Raw genomic sequence first — 16,320 nt, 5'->3', positions numbered from 1 at the left:
CAGGCAAAACAACACCATACCCTGGACAGTGATACTCAAAGTGAGATTTCTCAGCTTCGATTCCTGTAGACAGCAATTTGATGCACAGAGGCTGGAGGCTTATCACACTTGTTAGATCTTAGAATTCCTTTTCCCCAACACATAACCTCATCTACTTTATACATGTTTTCCCTTTTAATGCAACTTCCATTGTTCCCATATGTTTTTGCAACTTTACCTTTCTCATAATATAAATCTTTCATAGTACTAATTTTATCAGCAACTTTTGGGAAAAATAAACACACTGTTTGGCTTAACTTTTTCTGGAAAGGCGTAACATACTACCATCTCTTTGAAATTCAAACTACCCTAATTTATCTAAAAATGCAAATTTTCCTCACATCTCACATTCTAAAACTTCAACTATGTTTATGTATTTAGCATTTCAAACCTAGCTTCTTTTTGATAAATCAAAGCCTCCAGACCAGCTGTCTCCAATTCAATTAAATCTCACACACATACACACACACAAACCATCCAAACTCCATTATCAACCCACTTTTACAATAAATCACAATAATATTATGAGTATTATTATATTTCCATGACATCCTAGAGTCTTAAAAAAAAGTAGCTAGTGAGATAGTTGATGCGTTGGTTTTAGTTTTCAAAATTCCATAGCTTTGGGAAGGTTCCATTAAATTGGAAAATAATGAATGTAACTCCTTGATTCAAGAAGGGAGGGAGACAGAAAGCAGGAAACCACAGGCCAGTTAGCTTAACAGCTGTCATAGAGAAAATGTTCAAAGCTATTATTAAAGGTGTTATAGCAGGACACTGGGAAAAATTCAGGGTAATCAGGCAGAGTCGACATGGTTTTGTGAAAGAGAAATCATGTTTAACCAATTTATTGGAGCTCTTTGAAGAGGTAACATATGCTGTGGATAAAGGGGAACCAGTGGATGTACTGTAGTTAGATTTCCAGAAGGCTTTTGATAAGATGCAACACCAAAGGTTATTGCCAAAAATAAAAGCTTATGGTGTAGAGGGTAACATATTGGCATAGATAGATGATTGGCTAGCTAACATGAAACGGGGTAGGCATAAATAGGTCTTTTTCTGGTTGGCAAGATGTAACGAGTGATGTGCCACAGGGATCAGTGCTGGGGCCTCAACATTTTACAATTTATATAAATGACTTGGATAAAGGGACCAAGGTATGGTTGTGAAATTTGTTGATGACACAAAGATAGGTAGGATAGTAAGATGTGCAGAGGACATAAGGAGGCTACAAAGGGATATAGACAGGTTAAGTGAGTGGGCAAAGATCTGGCAAATGGAGCATAATGTAGGAAAGTGGGAAATTGGCCATTTTGGCAGGAAAAATAAAAAAAAGTATATTATCTAAATGGTGACAGATTGCAGATCTCTGGGATGCAGAGGGATCTAGGGGTACCAGTGCATGAATTGCAAAAGGCTAGTATGCAGGTACAATAAGTAATTAGGAAAGCTAATAGAATGTTATAATTTATTGCAAGGGGAATTGAAAACAAATGTAGGGAGGTTATTCTTCAGTTGTACAGGGCATTGGTAAGACCACATCTGTGTACAGTATTGGTCTCATTTAAGGAAGTGCAAGTCTCTTAACCAGGGGGTCTCACTACCCTATAAAATCCTGACCTCGTACTTTGGTATCAACAACAAGAAACAAACTATGGGTACATTTTCCACTTCCACATGATTTTTTCTTTGCAAAAATATACTTTATTCATAAAAGATCTAAAAGATCATTATAAAATATCTCAAACTGTCTTAACAGGAAAGTGAAATGATACTCACATTTTCTAAGTTAATCATGTTGCACTCTGAGGTGCTTCAATAAAATAAAAAGAACATTATGATAAACATTTCAAAATGGTCATTACAGAAAGTTATGACACAGCTAGTGGTCAATGCTGAACTGCTCAAATCCCAGAGGAAACTTGAAACAACTGTAACAACTAATTTTCAATTTGTATAAATTTCGAGATGCGTTCCTTGAATTCAATAGTAATAAGACCACCAAGTTTTTATAAAACTAGATTAAACATTTATTAATAAGAGAAATGATTTTAAATACATGCATAGATCTGCAGATTACTACTATGATAACTGCTAAATCCCCTGTTCAATCGAACTCTCAGTTACACTTTCGTTAAGGCAACAGTAAGACACATAGGGTAAAAGTTTTAGGCAAAGAAACATGGTACCCTGAACAAGTCAAATTCCAAGTGAGTTTTCTTAACTTCAGTCCTTTGAGGTCAGCAGCTTTACACATAGATGCTGAGGGATTTTTATACTTGTAAGATCTTAAAAATGCCTTCCCTTCTAAACAGTCTTCTCTTCTTCATACATATCTTCCTCTTTGAATGCAAATACCCATTGTTTCATTGTGTATTTGGACTTTATCTCCCTGATAATAAAACCCTCACATAGCACTAAGTTTTACCAGAAATCTTTGGGAAAGATAAACACATGGTTTCTAAACTTCACCTTGCTAGGTGACACATTTCACCCTCCTTTGAAAACAATCTAGGCTGGTTTATTTCCAAATGCAAATGTTCCCTTGATGCCAATGTTTCTAAACTTCCCCATGTTTACCTAATTTACATCAAAGCCTTCAGACCAGCTGCCTTTAATCCAATTAAGTCTTACACACACACACCTACAGACACAAAGACACATTTCACTCTTACTCTATTTTACAATATTATGAGAATTATTATATCTTCTTGACAAACACAGTTACCAGTCCCTTGGTGTACTATAACTGAAAGGCCTTACACACTGGCCTTTCCCCATTGCGCTTTGTGGCCCCTGCCCCAAGCTTTAGTGTGTCCCTTAGCACATAGTCCTGGACCTTGGAATGTGTCAGTTTCCAACACTCGGTCATGGACAACTCTTTGCACTGGAAGATCAACAAGTTTCGGGCAGATCAAATAACTTCTTTCACCAAGTTGATGATCCTCCAGCAGCAGTTGATGTTTCTCCAGGTGTGCGTCCCTGGGAACAACCTGTAGAGTACAGAGTCTTGTGCCACGGAACTGCTCAGGATGAACCTCAACAAAAACCACTGCAGCTCTTTCCAGTCCTTCTTTGCAAAGGCACAAGCAGCTGTGCGACCATCTCTTCCCCCCTGCTGCCGCTTCATGGACAGCATGCAGTGGCGTAGACTTCAGGCGTGCATGAAGGATTTGACAGGGTGTGCCCTTCTCACCACCTACTACATGACTTCCCTTGACTGACCAAGTCACACTTCCTGGCTGCAGCCCCAATATCCTTGAGAGCTTTATACCCCTTTCTGACCCTGGTCTCTCAGCATCTATGGCAATGTCTTAAATCGAGTCATCTGATTGGATTATTAATCCCACCCTGGCCATGCAAAGACAACCTGCACGTGGTCATTTCCTGCTCTCAGCGGGGTGGTGTGTCTCCAGGTACCTGCCAGCGATAGATGTGATTTGCGTCTCTTGTTAAGGCAGGAAGAAAGCCATTCACACACACCTGAGAGGCCATTGTCTAGGTCAGTTTCTGTAATCAGGGTGTTTGGTGGTTAGCCACTGCCCCAGTCTTTATGTTTTTAAAAAGTTCCATATAAGTCTCAGCATTGATGTCTTCAGTCAGAAATCTTCATCCAATGTTCTCCGCACTCCATGCTCCTACCAACCAGCTCTGAGCTCAGGACGTTGGTCCACCTCACAACTGGTCACATTTTGACACAAGTATAAATATAATACATGTTAAAAAAAAACAAAGGAATGCCTTACAGCATTATAGAAATACACAAAATATCAAGATGCCTTACAGAAGGATGTAAATACGTTAGAAGCAGTTCAGGGAAGGTTTGCTAAACATCTTTGCGTGTGTGTGTGTATATATCCTTATCCAGTTTTTATGTTTTTAAAAAGTTCCATATAAGCCTCAGTATTGATGTCTTCGGTCAGAAATCTTCATCCAATGTTCTCTGCGCTCCATACCTCGATTGGGAGGGTTGTCTTATGAGGAAAGGCGAGGCTTATATCTGCTGGAAGCAGGTCTGAAGAAGGGTCATATAGACTCAGACCGTTAACTCTGTTTCTCTCTCCACAGATGCTGTCAGACCTGGTGAGTTTTTCCAGTATTTTCTGTTTTTATTTCAGATTTCCGCCGCACCCGCAGTACTTTGCTTTTATCTTTGCTTGTATTTGCTGGAGTTTGAAAGAGTAAGAGGTGAGTTGATTAAAGCATATAAGGTCCTGAGAGTTCTAGGGTCGATGTGGAGAGGATGTTTCCTCTTGTGGGAGAATCTAGTGCTAAGAGCCACAGTTTAAAAGTAAGGGGGTCGCCCACTTAGGACACAGATGGGGGGATTTTTTTCCTCTGAGAGTAGTGAATCTCTCCCTCAAAAGGTGGTGGAAGCAGAATCTTTGAATATTTTTAAGGTAGAGGTAGGTAGATTCTTGGTAAGGGGGTGAAAAGTTATTGGGGGTAGGCATGAATGTGGTGTTCAATTGCAATCAGATCAGCCATGATCTTATTGAATGGTGGAGCAAGCTCAAAGAGCCGAATGGCCTACTCCTGCTCCTAATTCTTATGTTCATATGTATGTTCATTCATCCAACCTGAATAATTGACATTTCTGATTGCTTGCTCTTGGATTTATTTCGTACAGGTGTAAAGCTATTTTAAAATGTGTGTTTTAGATCCCTCTCCTTAAGAATATTACGAGTTCCATAGTCCCCAATGTGTTAATTCACCTGCCATTCAAACAAAGACAGGGCTCTGGTTGGTAGACTGCCTACCCAGCATTCATTTCAAAAATCTGCAATGATTAAACCATAAAGTCACACACACACACATCAATCTATTTTAAATGCTATGTTGTTCCTATCCTTAAAATGATGGACCTTCTGACTCACTGTGAGCAGTACCATTATTATTTATTTATATATATTTAAGAACACTTAATGAAAATAGCAGCTACCCCAACAGAGCCACCTTTTTCAAGGATGAGAAGATGGCAGCCTTATACTACTGAAGCTTTTATATAGGAAGGCCTTAGTAAAATTATCCAGGTGAAATGCTCACTGTTGTTTCTGACACTCCATCTTTTGGATGAGACATTAAACCAAGGCTCTGTAAGTGGACGTAAAAGATTCAGTGGCAGTATTCGAACAAGAAGTTATCCCTGGTGTCCTGGCCATATCCCTCACCCAACGTCACAAAAACAGATTTTCAGATCATTATCACATTGTTGTTTGTGGGAGCTTGGCTGTCCGCAAAATGGCTGCTGCCTTTCCTACATGACCAAAGTGACTAGATTTAAAACAAACTTCATTGGCTGTAAAGCACTTTGAGACATCCAGTGGTCATGAAAAGCGCTACATAAATGTAAGTCTTTTTCTTTCTCTTTCTCCAGGTACAGGAAGAAAACACCATGACAGAATTAAAAAGATTTATGAAACTATTCTTAAATATCACCCTCACTACTTGTTGTCGTATGTTAGAAATTATGTTCTATTGATTTTTTCTTAATAAACTCATCACACACTATATATAGTGCACAATAAAGCGCAGAAGTTAGCTGTCACTCAGTGGGTTGTGCTTTTTGTCTCTGATCCACAAGGTTGCAAGTTCAAATCTCAAATCCAGACTTGAGCACAAAGAGATGGGATTATTCCAGGGTGACCAACTGTCCGGCATTTAAGGGGTTGTCCCTTATTTTGACTACTTGTTCTCCTTTTGTTCCTCATTTCTTGGACGGGAAGCCAAATTTCAGGATAATCCCAGAAAAGCTGGGACAGTTTGTCACCTGCCTGCTCAGTATCCCACAGTCTGTCCTACAAATAAGGGACAAAAGACTTAAGGACAGATATAATAAGGGACACAAGAGAGTCAAAATAAGGGAAACCTCTTAAAATTCAGGACGTATTTTACCTCTCTCTGGACTTGGAGATGTTGTCTTTCAGCTGAGATTTTAAACCTTGGCCCTGCTGTTCTCTCAGATCAAAGAGGAAGGGACTTACCCCTGGATCACAACCAACATTTCTCAATCAACATCACTAAACAAACAGATTATCTGTTTAATATGACATTGCTCTTTGTGGGAGCTTGCTGTGCATAAAATGGCTACTGCGTTTCCTACATTACAACAACAATGGCCACACATAAAATAGTTGTTCATTCGCTGTAAAGGGATACCTGAGGCTGTGAAAGTTGCTACATAAATGCAACTCTTTATTTACATCAGAAGTGACAAAGGGATGTCCACCTAAAACATTAATTTCGATTGGTTCTCCACTGATGCTGCCAGAACTGCTGAGGATTTCCAACGCTTTCTGTGTTTCTTAATATATTAAACATCTTGCCAGCACAAATCCAGATACTCGAACAGCAACCTCACTGACAAGGGTGTCGCGGGGTGATGACGTACAGGCTCTGGTCGCAGATTGAGGACGCGGAGTCGCGTGGAACTTGTGGACGCTTGGGAAGCTCGAGCAGCGCCAGGGGCACGATGGTGAAACCCGGTTACCGGGGCCGCGGGACCGTCAACCCATCAACATCAAGCACCAACCCGGGTGAGAGAGGGAGCGGGTGAGAGGAAGAAGGAAGGGGAGCGGGTGAGAGGAAGAAGGAAGGGGGGGGGGTGAGAGGAAGAAGGAAGGGGGGGGTGAGAGGAAGAAGGAAGGGGGGGGGTGAGAGGAAGAAGGAAGGGGGGGGGTGAGAGGAAGAAGGAAGGGGGGGGTGAGAGGAAGAAGGAAGGTGGGGGTGAGAGGAAGAAGGAAGGGGGGTGGGGGTGAGAGGAAGAAGGAAGGGGGTGGGGGTGAGAGGAAGAAGGAAGGGGGGTGGGGGTGAGAGGAAGAAGGAAGGGGGGTGGGGGTGAGAGGAAGAAGGAAGGGGGGTGGGGGTGAGAGGAAGAAGGAAGGGGGGTGGGGGTGAGAGGAAGAAGGAAGGGGGGTGGGGGTGAGAGGAAGAAGGAAGGGAGGGGGGCGCAGAGGAAGAAGGAAGGGAGGGGGGCGCAGAGGGAGAAGGAGAGGGGGGGGCAGAGGGAGAAGGAGAGGGGGGGGCAGAGGGAGAAGGAGAGGGGGGGGCAGAGGGAGAAGGAGAGGGGGGGGGCAGAGGGAGAAGGAAGGAGGGAGGGGGGGGTGAGACAAGGACCGGGAGGCGGGGCGGGGTGGGTGAGGGGCAGGGACGGGGTGAAATGGCGGGTGTGTGGGTGCGGGACCTGGGGGTAGAGGTGCAGGAGGGAGACACCTGGGGATGGGGTTGGGAGAGAGAGGGGGTTGAGATGTCCAGAGGCAGGCAGTTGGTGTGGGGGAATCAGAAGAGAGAGACAGAGATCCAAGGTTGGGGGAGGGTCCTTGGAGCGAGAACGAGACCTGGAGTTGGGAGGGTTTGAGGGGGGCAGGTCAGGTAGGGGAGGGGTGTGAAGAGACAGGCGATTGTGGTGGGTTTTTGGTGGGGGCATATACTGCGGTGGGGAGGAGGTGGGTATGTGGTGGATGTGACAACAGGGTTGGTAGAGCAGGCAGAGGGAATCACCAAGGGGTTGTGGCGGGGTGGGCTGAGGGAAGCCCCTGGGGGAGTGGAATTGATACCCAGGCTAGTAGATAACTACGAGATAAAAGGCTGGCACTACTCAAAAGTACAAATTACATCCACTCTGGGTGGGATGCAACCTGCATCACAACGGGTGGTATGGGTGTAAATTACGGAAGCTGTAACCGTAATCTTCAAACCTGCTTGGATATTCCTGTTCTGCCACAGACACCCATGTTTCAAAAAGGGATATGAAAACCCTGACACCAGTCAACCTATCACCAGTGGTGCATAAGCATTTAAGAGTCAATAATCTGGGGCAAAAATAATTGGCATTTGGATAAGTTGGTGCTGGTTAATGAAAGTCAGCATGGATTTTTTTTCTTCAAAGGCAAAATGCTGTGGATGCTGGAAATCTGACGTAAAATCAAAATGTTGAAACAGAAAGGTCGCATCTGTGGAGAGAGAAATAGGGCAAGTTTTTCAGGTCTACGATAGGAATAAAGACTGAAAATGCCGGAATTTTCAGCAAGTCAGGCAGCATCTGTGGAGGGAGAAACAAAGTGAACGTTTCAGGTCTGCGACCTTTCATCAGAACTGGCAGTTGAAATAGACCAATAAAAGAAACAAGATCAGTCTGGAGGAGCTGCAAATTACAAAAACAGAATCACTACTAGCAATAGCTGTCTGAAAAAATGGGAGGAGTGGTTATGTTCTGAAGATGTTGAACTTGGAGTTGAGTCTAGGTGGCTGTGAAGTGCTGAATTGAATTCTGGTACCGATTCTGTTTTTGTATAAATTTAAAAGATATAATTACTTTAGAAGCAGTTCAGAGAAGGATCACTGGACTCATCCCTCAGATGAAATGGTTGTCTTATGAAGAAACATTGAACAGATTAGGCTTATACCCCCACTGGAGTTTAGAAGAATGTGAGGTGAACTTATTGAAACATATAAGATCTTGAGGGGACTTAATAGGTTGGATACCTGGAGGATGTTTTCTTTTATAAAGGAGACTAAAACTAGGGGACGAAGTTTAAAAATAAGAGGTCTTCCTTTTAAGACAGACATGAGAAACTTTTTCTCCCAAAGGGTCATTGGTGTGTGGCATTCTTTTCTCCAGAAAATAGCAGAGGCTGGGTCTTTGAATTTATTCAAGGCAGAGTTAGACAGATTTTTGTTAGACATGGGAGCCAAGGGTTTTTGGGGACAGACAGGAAAGTGAAGCTGAGACCACAATTGGGTTAGCCGTGAACTTATTGAATGGTGGAGCAGGCTCGAAGGGCCAAATGGGCCTACTCCTGCTACTATGTTCCTCTGAGGTGTTGTTCCTTGAGCTTCATTAATACAGTATAGGAGGTTGAAGATAGTGGTCAATGTGAGAGTGGGGTAGAGAATTAAAATGACACACAAGGAAGCTCAGGCACACGATGGCAGACTGAACAGAGGCAATTTGCAAAGTGGTCACCCAGTCTCTGCATTTGGCCTCCCCAGTGTAAAGGAGACCATATTGTGAGCAGCAAATACAGTACACTAAATTGAAAGAAGTACATGTACATCACTCTTTCACTTGTAAGGTGTGTTTGGGCTTTTGAATGGTGAAAAGGGAAGAAATAAAAAAGCAAGCATTGCATTTCCTATGCTTGTATGGCACAGTGCTATGGAATGGGGAAGGGATGATGTGGCTGATTGAGGAGTGGACCAGGGGTAGCAGAGGGAATGATCCCTTAGGAATGCTGAAAAAAGGGGGAGGGAAGATGTGTTTGGTGGTGGCATCATGCTGGAGCTGGCAGAAATGGCAGAGGATGATCTGTTGAATGTAAAGGCTGGTGGGATGAAAGCTGAGGACAAAGGGAACCATATCATGGTTCGGGGAAGGGGTGAGAGCAGAATTTTGAGAAATTGTCAAGGTAACTTAAAGGGATTGACGTGTACACACCCTACACAGGGACTTGCATAACTGCGTAGCTTATGGAGAACATTGATTGGGGTCCATGTCAGCTTCAATGAGGAAGAATCCTTGGTTAAGGGCAAAGGAAGACATATTGGAAGCACTGGCATAGAAGGCTGCGTCACCCGGACAGATGTCAGAGAAGCTGGGAGAGTGGAATAGAGTTCTTATGGGAGGCGGGATGAGGGGAAGTATAATGAAGGTAGCTGTGGAAATTGGTGGGCTTTGGGTCAGTATTATTTGACAACCTATCCCCAAAAATGGAGTTAGAGGTGTCGAGGAAGGGAAGAGTCAGATATGGATCAAGTGAGGGTGAGGGAAGGGTGGAAATTGGAAGCAAAGTTGTAGAAATTTTCCAGTTTGGGGCAAGAGCAGAAAGCGACACTGGTATTGTCACCAATGTACTGGAAAAGGGACCCGACCTGAACAGAGTTGGAACAAAAAATGTTCCTCACATTCCACAAAAAGGCAGACATAGCTAGGACCCATATGGATTCCCATAACAACATCTTTTATTTGGAGTGAGAGGAGAAGCTGTTCATTGTAAGAACAAGTTCAGATAGGTGGAGGAGAGTGGTGATGGGTGGGCTCAGGTTTGGCTTTGGTTCAGAGAAGAAGCAGAGGGTATTTATGCCACCCTGATGGGGGGCCGAAAGTGTAGAGGGATTGGATGTCCATCGTGAAAAGGGGACAGTTAGAGACAGGGAAGTGATGGACGGTATCAGAAGCAGAGGTGAAAAGAGACTGGACATAAGAAAAAATAATTGCAATAGAAATAAGTTCTATCGGCCAAGGACAAACTGAAACAGTGGGTTTGACGATCATGTTTGCGAACTTGGGTTAGAAACTTTGCAGGTTGGGGCCTATGATGTTGGAGATGGGAAGATCTCCAAACAAGATGAGGTCATTGGCAGTCTGAGAAACGATGACTTGACGTTCAGTGATGGGGGGGTCACAGTCCAGGGCGCATTACCAAGAGGTATCAGAAAGTTGGTGTTTATCCTCTGCAAAGATTCTTTTTAATTTGTTCACAGGATGTGGGCATCACTGGCAAGACCAACATTTATTGCCATTGAGAAGCTGGTGAGCTATCTTCTTGAACCGCTTCAGTCTGTGTGGTGTAGCTACTTCTTTCCCTCGGAGGGAGGCATTGACATTGTGGTATTGGCACTGGACTGGTAATTCAGAGACCCAGGGGAATGCTCTGGGGACCCGGGTTCAAACCCCACTGTGGCAGAAGGTGGAATTTGAATTCAATAAACATCTGGAATTAAAAGTCTAATAGTGACCATGAAACCATTCTCGATTGTTGTAAAAACCCATCTGGTTCAATAATGTCCTTTAGGGAAGGAAATATGATATCTGGTCTGGCCTTCATGCAACTCCAGATCCAAAATAATGTGGTTGACTCTTAAGTGCCCTCAGAAATGGCCTGGCAAATCACTCAGTTGTATCAACTGTGAAAAAGTCACTTATGAGGAATAAAACTGGATGGAGACCCGACATTGACCTAGGCACCGGAAACGACAATGGCAAAACCCAACCCTGTTGACCCTTCAAAGTCCTCCTTATGAACAGCTGGGAGCTTGTGCCAAAATTGGGAGAGCTGTCTGACAGACTAGTCAAGCAACAGCCTGACATAGTCATTCTCGTGGAATCATATCTTACAGATAATATTCCAGACACCACCATCAACATCCCTAGGTAGATCCTGTTCCACAAGACCCAGCAGAGGTGGCGGCACAGTGGTATACAATCGGGAGGGAGTTGCCCTGGGAGTCCTCAATGACGACTCTGGATACCATGGCATCAGGTCAACATGGGCAAGGAGACTTCCTGTTGATTGCCACGTACTCCCCCCACTCCCCCAGCTGACGAATCAGTACTGCTGCTTGTTGAATATCACTTGGACGAAGCACTGAGGGTGGCAAAGGCACAGAATGTACTCTGGGTGAGGACTTCAATGTCCATCACCAAGAGTGGCTCAGTAGCACCACCACAGACCAAGCTGGCTGAGTCTTAAAGGGCATAGCTGCTAGACTGGGTCTGCAGCAGGTGGTGAGGGAACCAACAAGAGGGAAAAACATACTTGACCTCATCCTCACCAACCTGCCTACCGCAGATGCATCTCTCCTTGACGGTAGCGGTCAAGACCTTGTGGAGACGAAGTCCCATCTTCACATTGAGGATATCCTTCATTGTATTGTATGGCTGTACCATCATGCTAAACGAGAGAGATTTTGAACAGATGTACCAATTCAAGATTGGGCATCAATGAGGTGCTGTGGTCCATCAGCAGCAGCAGAATTGTACTCAACCACAATCTGTAACCCCATGGCCTGACATATCCCCCATTCTACCAGTACCGCCAAGCCAGGGGATCAACCCTGGTTCAATGAAGAGAGCAGAAGGGCATGCTAGGAGCAGCACCAGGCATACCTAAAAATGTGTCAATTAAGTGAAGCTACAGCACAGGACTACTTGCATGCCAAACAGCATAAGCAGCAAGTGATAGAGTGATGCAATTCCACAACCAACGGATTAGATCTAAGCTCTACAGTCCTGCCAGATTCAGCCGTGATTGGTGGTGGGCAATTAAGCAGCTCACTGGAAGAGGAGGCTCCACAAATATTCTCATTCCCAATGATGGAGGAGCCCAGCATATCAGTGCAAAAAATAAGGCTGAAGCATTCATAACAATCTACAGCCAGAAGTGTCAAGGAGATGACCCATCTCGGCCTTCTCCGGAGGTCCCCAGCATCACAGATGCCAGTCTTCAGCCAATTCAATTCACTCCACATAATATCAAGAAACGGCTGAAGGTGCTGGATACTGCAAAGTCTATGGGCCCTAACAATATTCCGGCAATAGTACTGAAGACTTGAGCTGCAGAACTTGCCACACTGTTGGCAAGTTGTTCCAGTACAGCTACGACACTGGCATCTACCTGGCAATGTGGAAAATTGCCCAACTATGTCCTGTACACAAAAAGCAGGACAAATCCAACCCAGAAAATTAACACCCCAACAGCCTACTCTTGAACATCAGTAAAGTAAGAGAGGGGGTCATCAATAGTGTTATCAAGCGGCACTTGCTTAGCAACAACCTGCTCACTGATGCTCAGTTTGGGTTCCAGCAGGGTCACTCAGCTTCTGACCTCATTACAGCCTTGGTTCAAACATGGACAAAAGAGCTGAACTCCAGGGGTGAGGTGAGAGTGACTGCCCTTGATATCAAGGCAGCATTTGACCAAGTGTGCATCAAGGAACCCTAGCGAAATTGGAGTCAATGGAAACCAGAAGGAAACTCTCCACTGATTGGAGTCATACCTAGCACAAAGGAAAATGGATGTGGTTGTTGGAGATCAACCATCTCAGTTCCAGGACAACGCTGCAGGAGTTCCTCAGGGTAGTGTCCTAGGCCCAACCACCTTCAGGTGCTTCATCAATAACCTTCCTTCCATCATAAGGTCAGATGTGTGGATACTAACGGATAATTGTACAATGTTCAGCGCCATTCGCAACTCCTCAGATACTAAAGCAGTCCATGTTCAAATGCAGCAAGACCTGGACAATATCCAGGCTTGGGCTGACAAGTGGCAAGAAAGATTCGTGCCAGGCGATGGCCATCTCCAGCAAGAGAGAATCTAGCCATCCCCCCCCTTGACATTCAATGGCATTACCATTGCTGAATCCCCCACTATCAACATCCTGGGGTTACTATTGTCCAGAAACTGAATTGGACTAGCCGTATAAATACTGTGGCTACAAGAGCAGGTCAGAGGCTAGGAATCCTGCAACGAGTAACTCACCTCCCAACTCCGCGAAGCTTGTCCACCATCTACAAGGCTCAAGTTAGAAGCGTGATGGGTGAGTGCAGCTCCAACAACATTCGAGAAGCTTGACATCAGCCAAGACAAAGTAGTCTGCTTGATTGGCGCCCCTCCCACAAACCTTCACTCCCTCCACCACCAACGAACATTTGCAACAGTGTGTACCATCTACAAATGCACTGCAGAAACCCACCAAGGCTCCTTAGACAGCACCTTCGAAATCCATGACCAATACCACCTAGAAGGACAATGGCAGCAGGTACATCGGAACACCATCACCTAGAAGTTCCCTTCCAAGCCACTCACCATCCTGACTTGGTAATATATCGCTGTTCCTTCACTGTTGCTGGGTCAATCTTGGAACTCCCTCCCTAACAGCACTGTGGTGTACCTAACCAAGAAGGCAACTCCACCACCACCACCACCACCTCAAGGGCAGTTGGAGATGGGCAATAAACACTGGCATAGCCAACGACACCCACATCCCGTAAATGAATAATAAAATATGTTTCATTTGCTTCCTTGAAGAACTCAATTAAGTTACAGAGAAGGTTACTAAGGAAGTATGCAGTGGTGTTTCCCAGGGGTCAGTATTGGGACCATTGCTGTTTTGATATATTCATGACCTAGACTGGGTTTTATGGGGCGTTAACTCAACATTTGCAAATGGGAAAGTGGTAAACAACAAGGATAATAGATTTTAGGAGGACAAAGGTGGAAATGGGCAGACACGTGGTCACTGAAATTTAACATGTGCAAAGTGTTACATTTTGATAGGGAGAATGAGTATAAACCAAAATGGTACAGTTTTAAGGGGGATGTAGGAACAGAGACCAGAGGATGTTTGTCCAGAAACCTTTGCAGGGCAGGTTGAAAAATCTGTTCAAAAAGCATGTGAGATCCTTAGCTTTATTAATGGAAGCTCAGAATGCAAAAACAAGGAAGTTATGCTAAACAGTTAATAAAACACAGGTTAGACCTCAGCTGGAATATTGTGTTTAATTCTGCGCAGGAATAATGTCAAGGCCTTGAGTGGGTGAAGAAGAGATTTATTAAAATGGTACCAAGGATGAAGGTTTTCAGTTATGTCGAGGCTGGAGTTGTCCACCTTAGAGCACAGATATTCAGAGAAGTTTTGCTTGAGGTGTTCAAAATCATAAACAATTTCGATAAGAGTAAGTAAGAGGCATGTGTTTCCAGTAGCAAAATGGTTGATAACCAGAGGGGACAGATTTAAGGTGATGCGGAAAAGATTGCAAGGCGAGATGAAGATTTATTTACGTAATGAATTATGATCTAGAATGCACTGCTTGAAAGGGCAGTGGAAGCAGGTTCGATACTAAAACTTAGAAGGGAATTGGATATATACTTGAAGGGAAAAAAATTACAGGTCCATGAGGATAGACCAGCAAGTGGGACTAAATTGGATAGCTTTTCCAAAGACCCAACACAGGCATAACGAGTCGAATGGCTTTCTCCTGTGCTGCATCACACTATAATTTCATGGTTGGGTAATTTAGCGTTTGAAAGGGAAGGGGGCGGGGGGGCGGGTAGGAATTAATTGGGCGAGGAAAGAGAGGGCCCAGCTTTCACAAATTCCACAGTAAAATTTTGACCACTATCTCCTGGGAGCCATGATAATGAGGGTATGTACAATGCTTACAGTACAATTTCAACAAGAAGACTTTTAAGAAACACTTTATGGTGTTTGTAATCTGACCAAGTTGGTTAACATTCCTTCATGATATATAAAAAAGCATGGTTTCTATTTTTGCTTATGATTGTATTGTAAAAATGTACTCTTCAAGCTGGGTGTTATGCTTTTCCAACAGCATTGGTACATATTTATATAGCACTTTAACGTAATAAACCATCTCAAGGTGCTTCATGGGCATTATAAAACAAAATATGATACCGAGCTATGCAAGCAGATATTAGGGCAGATGACCAAAAGCTTGGTCAAAGAGGTAGGTTTTAGGGAGCATCTTAAAGGAGGAAAGAGAGGTTGAAGACATTTACGGAGGGAATTCCAGTGCTTAGGGCCTAGGCAGCTGATGGCATGGCCATCAATTCTGGAGAGATTAAAATATGGGATGTTCAAGATGCCAGAATAAGAGGGGAATAAATATGAATGATGGAGCTGGAGGAGATGACAGAGATAAGGAGGGGCAAGGCCATGGAGGGATTTGTAAATAAGGATGAGAATCTGACAGAATTAACTATTGTAAATATGGCACGAACATGTTTTGCTGTTTATATACCTCATGATTTCAGTTAAAGTAATTACATTCAGACTGTTAAAGAAAACTTAAAGATTGTTGGGGAAATAAAGATTGGAACTTTAATAATATAGTCTCATTGATTATGAAGATGGCACATGCTGTGTAGTGTTTATGCCGTGGATTTGGATGATTTCGGTCCACTTTTTTTGGTATACATGAGCCAACAGCATAAGATTATCTATAGTTTAGCAGTTTGTCCACCACCTTACCCATTCTTCTCGAAGTTTGTACCAAACTTTAAAAAATTACAACTACTTGAGATCAGCCTCTGGGAATGAAGCAGATGTCGAACATTAACTGAGTCACTAGTTTTTTAGGGAGTTGCAAGACAAATTTTAAATTTGTACAGGCTTGTTGGAGAAAAATTACTTGAAGTAAAAGTCTGAAACAGCTAGTATTCTTCAATTCCTGCCTCCCTTGTTCTGTAAAGTCATTATCATGTCTCTAGTTAGCCGTAATATACACATTGGTTACAAGATATCACATATGTTACATGGATACAAAACATCTTTAAAACCTTGGAATGTTCTACAGGACATTTTCCTCTTCATTAAAGCTTAATTCAACTTAGCTACATTTCTGTTCCCTGATTCAAATGATTGAGTAATTCAGAAATTTTTTTTACTGGAGAAGTGACAGAAATATCCATATAAGTGCAGTTTGAAATGTGGTATATTAGTCAGTTGTTTGTATTTTATTGGTACTTGTGTTTTTGTGCA

At 43.4% G+C, this 16,320-nt stretch overlaps 1 protein-coding gene across 2 annotated transcripts in view; it reads left to right on the top strand.

The window, feature by feature from the left end:
• The first annotated feature begins 6,422 nt into the window (after positions 1 to 6,422).
• Positions 6,423 to 16,320, top strand: part of gnl2 (G protein nucleolar 2) — a 46,203-nt gene continuing 36,305 nt past the window's right edge. The window contains exon 1 of one of the 2 annotated variants that reach the window (XM_078566965.1): positions 6,423 to 6,575. In XM_078566965.1, coding sequence (XP_078423091.1) covers positions 6,512 to 6,575 — 64 coding nt within the window. In that variant the 5' untranslated portion in view covers positions 6,423 to 6,511. Of the gene's footprint in view, positions 6,576 to 14,889; positions 14,966 to 16,320 lie in introns of those variants that run through there. The other variant, XM_078566967.1, reaches the window with a different exon arrangement.

Source organism: Cetorhinus maximus, chromosome 21, assembly GCF_964194155.1.
Source record: "Cetorhinus maximus chromosome 21, sCetMax3.hap1.1, whole genome shotgun sequence".
NCBI lineage: Eukaryota > Metazoa > Chordata > Chondrichthyes > Lamniformes > Cetorhinidae > Cetorhinus > Cetorhinus maximus.
This window is presented reverse-complemented; position numbering and strand designations above follow the sequence as displayed.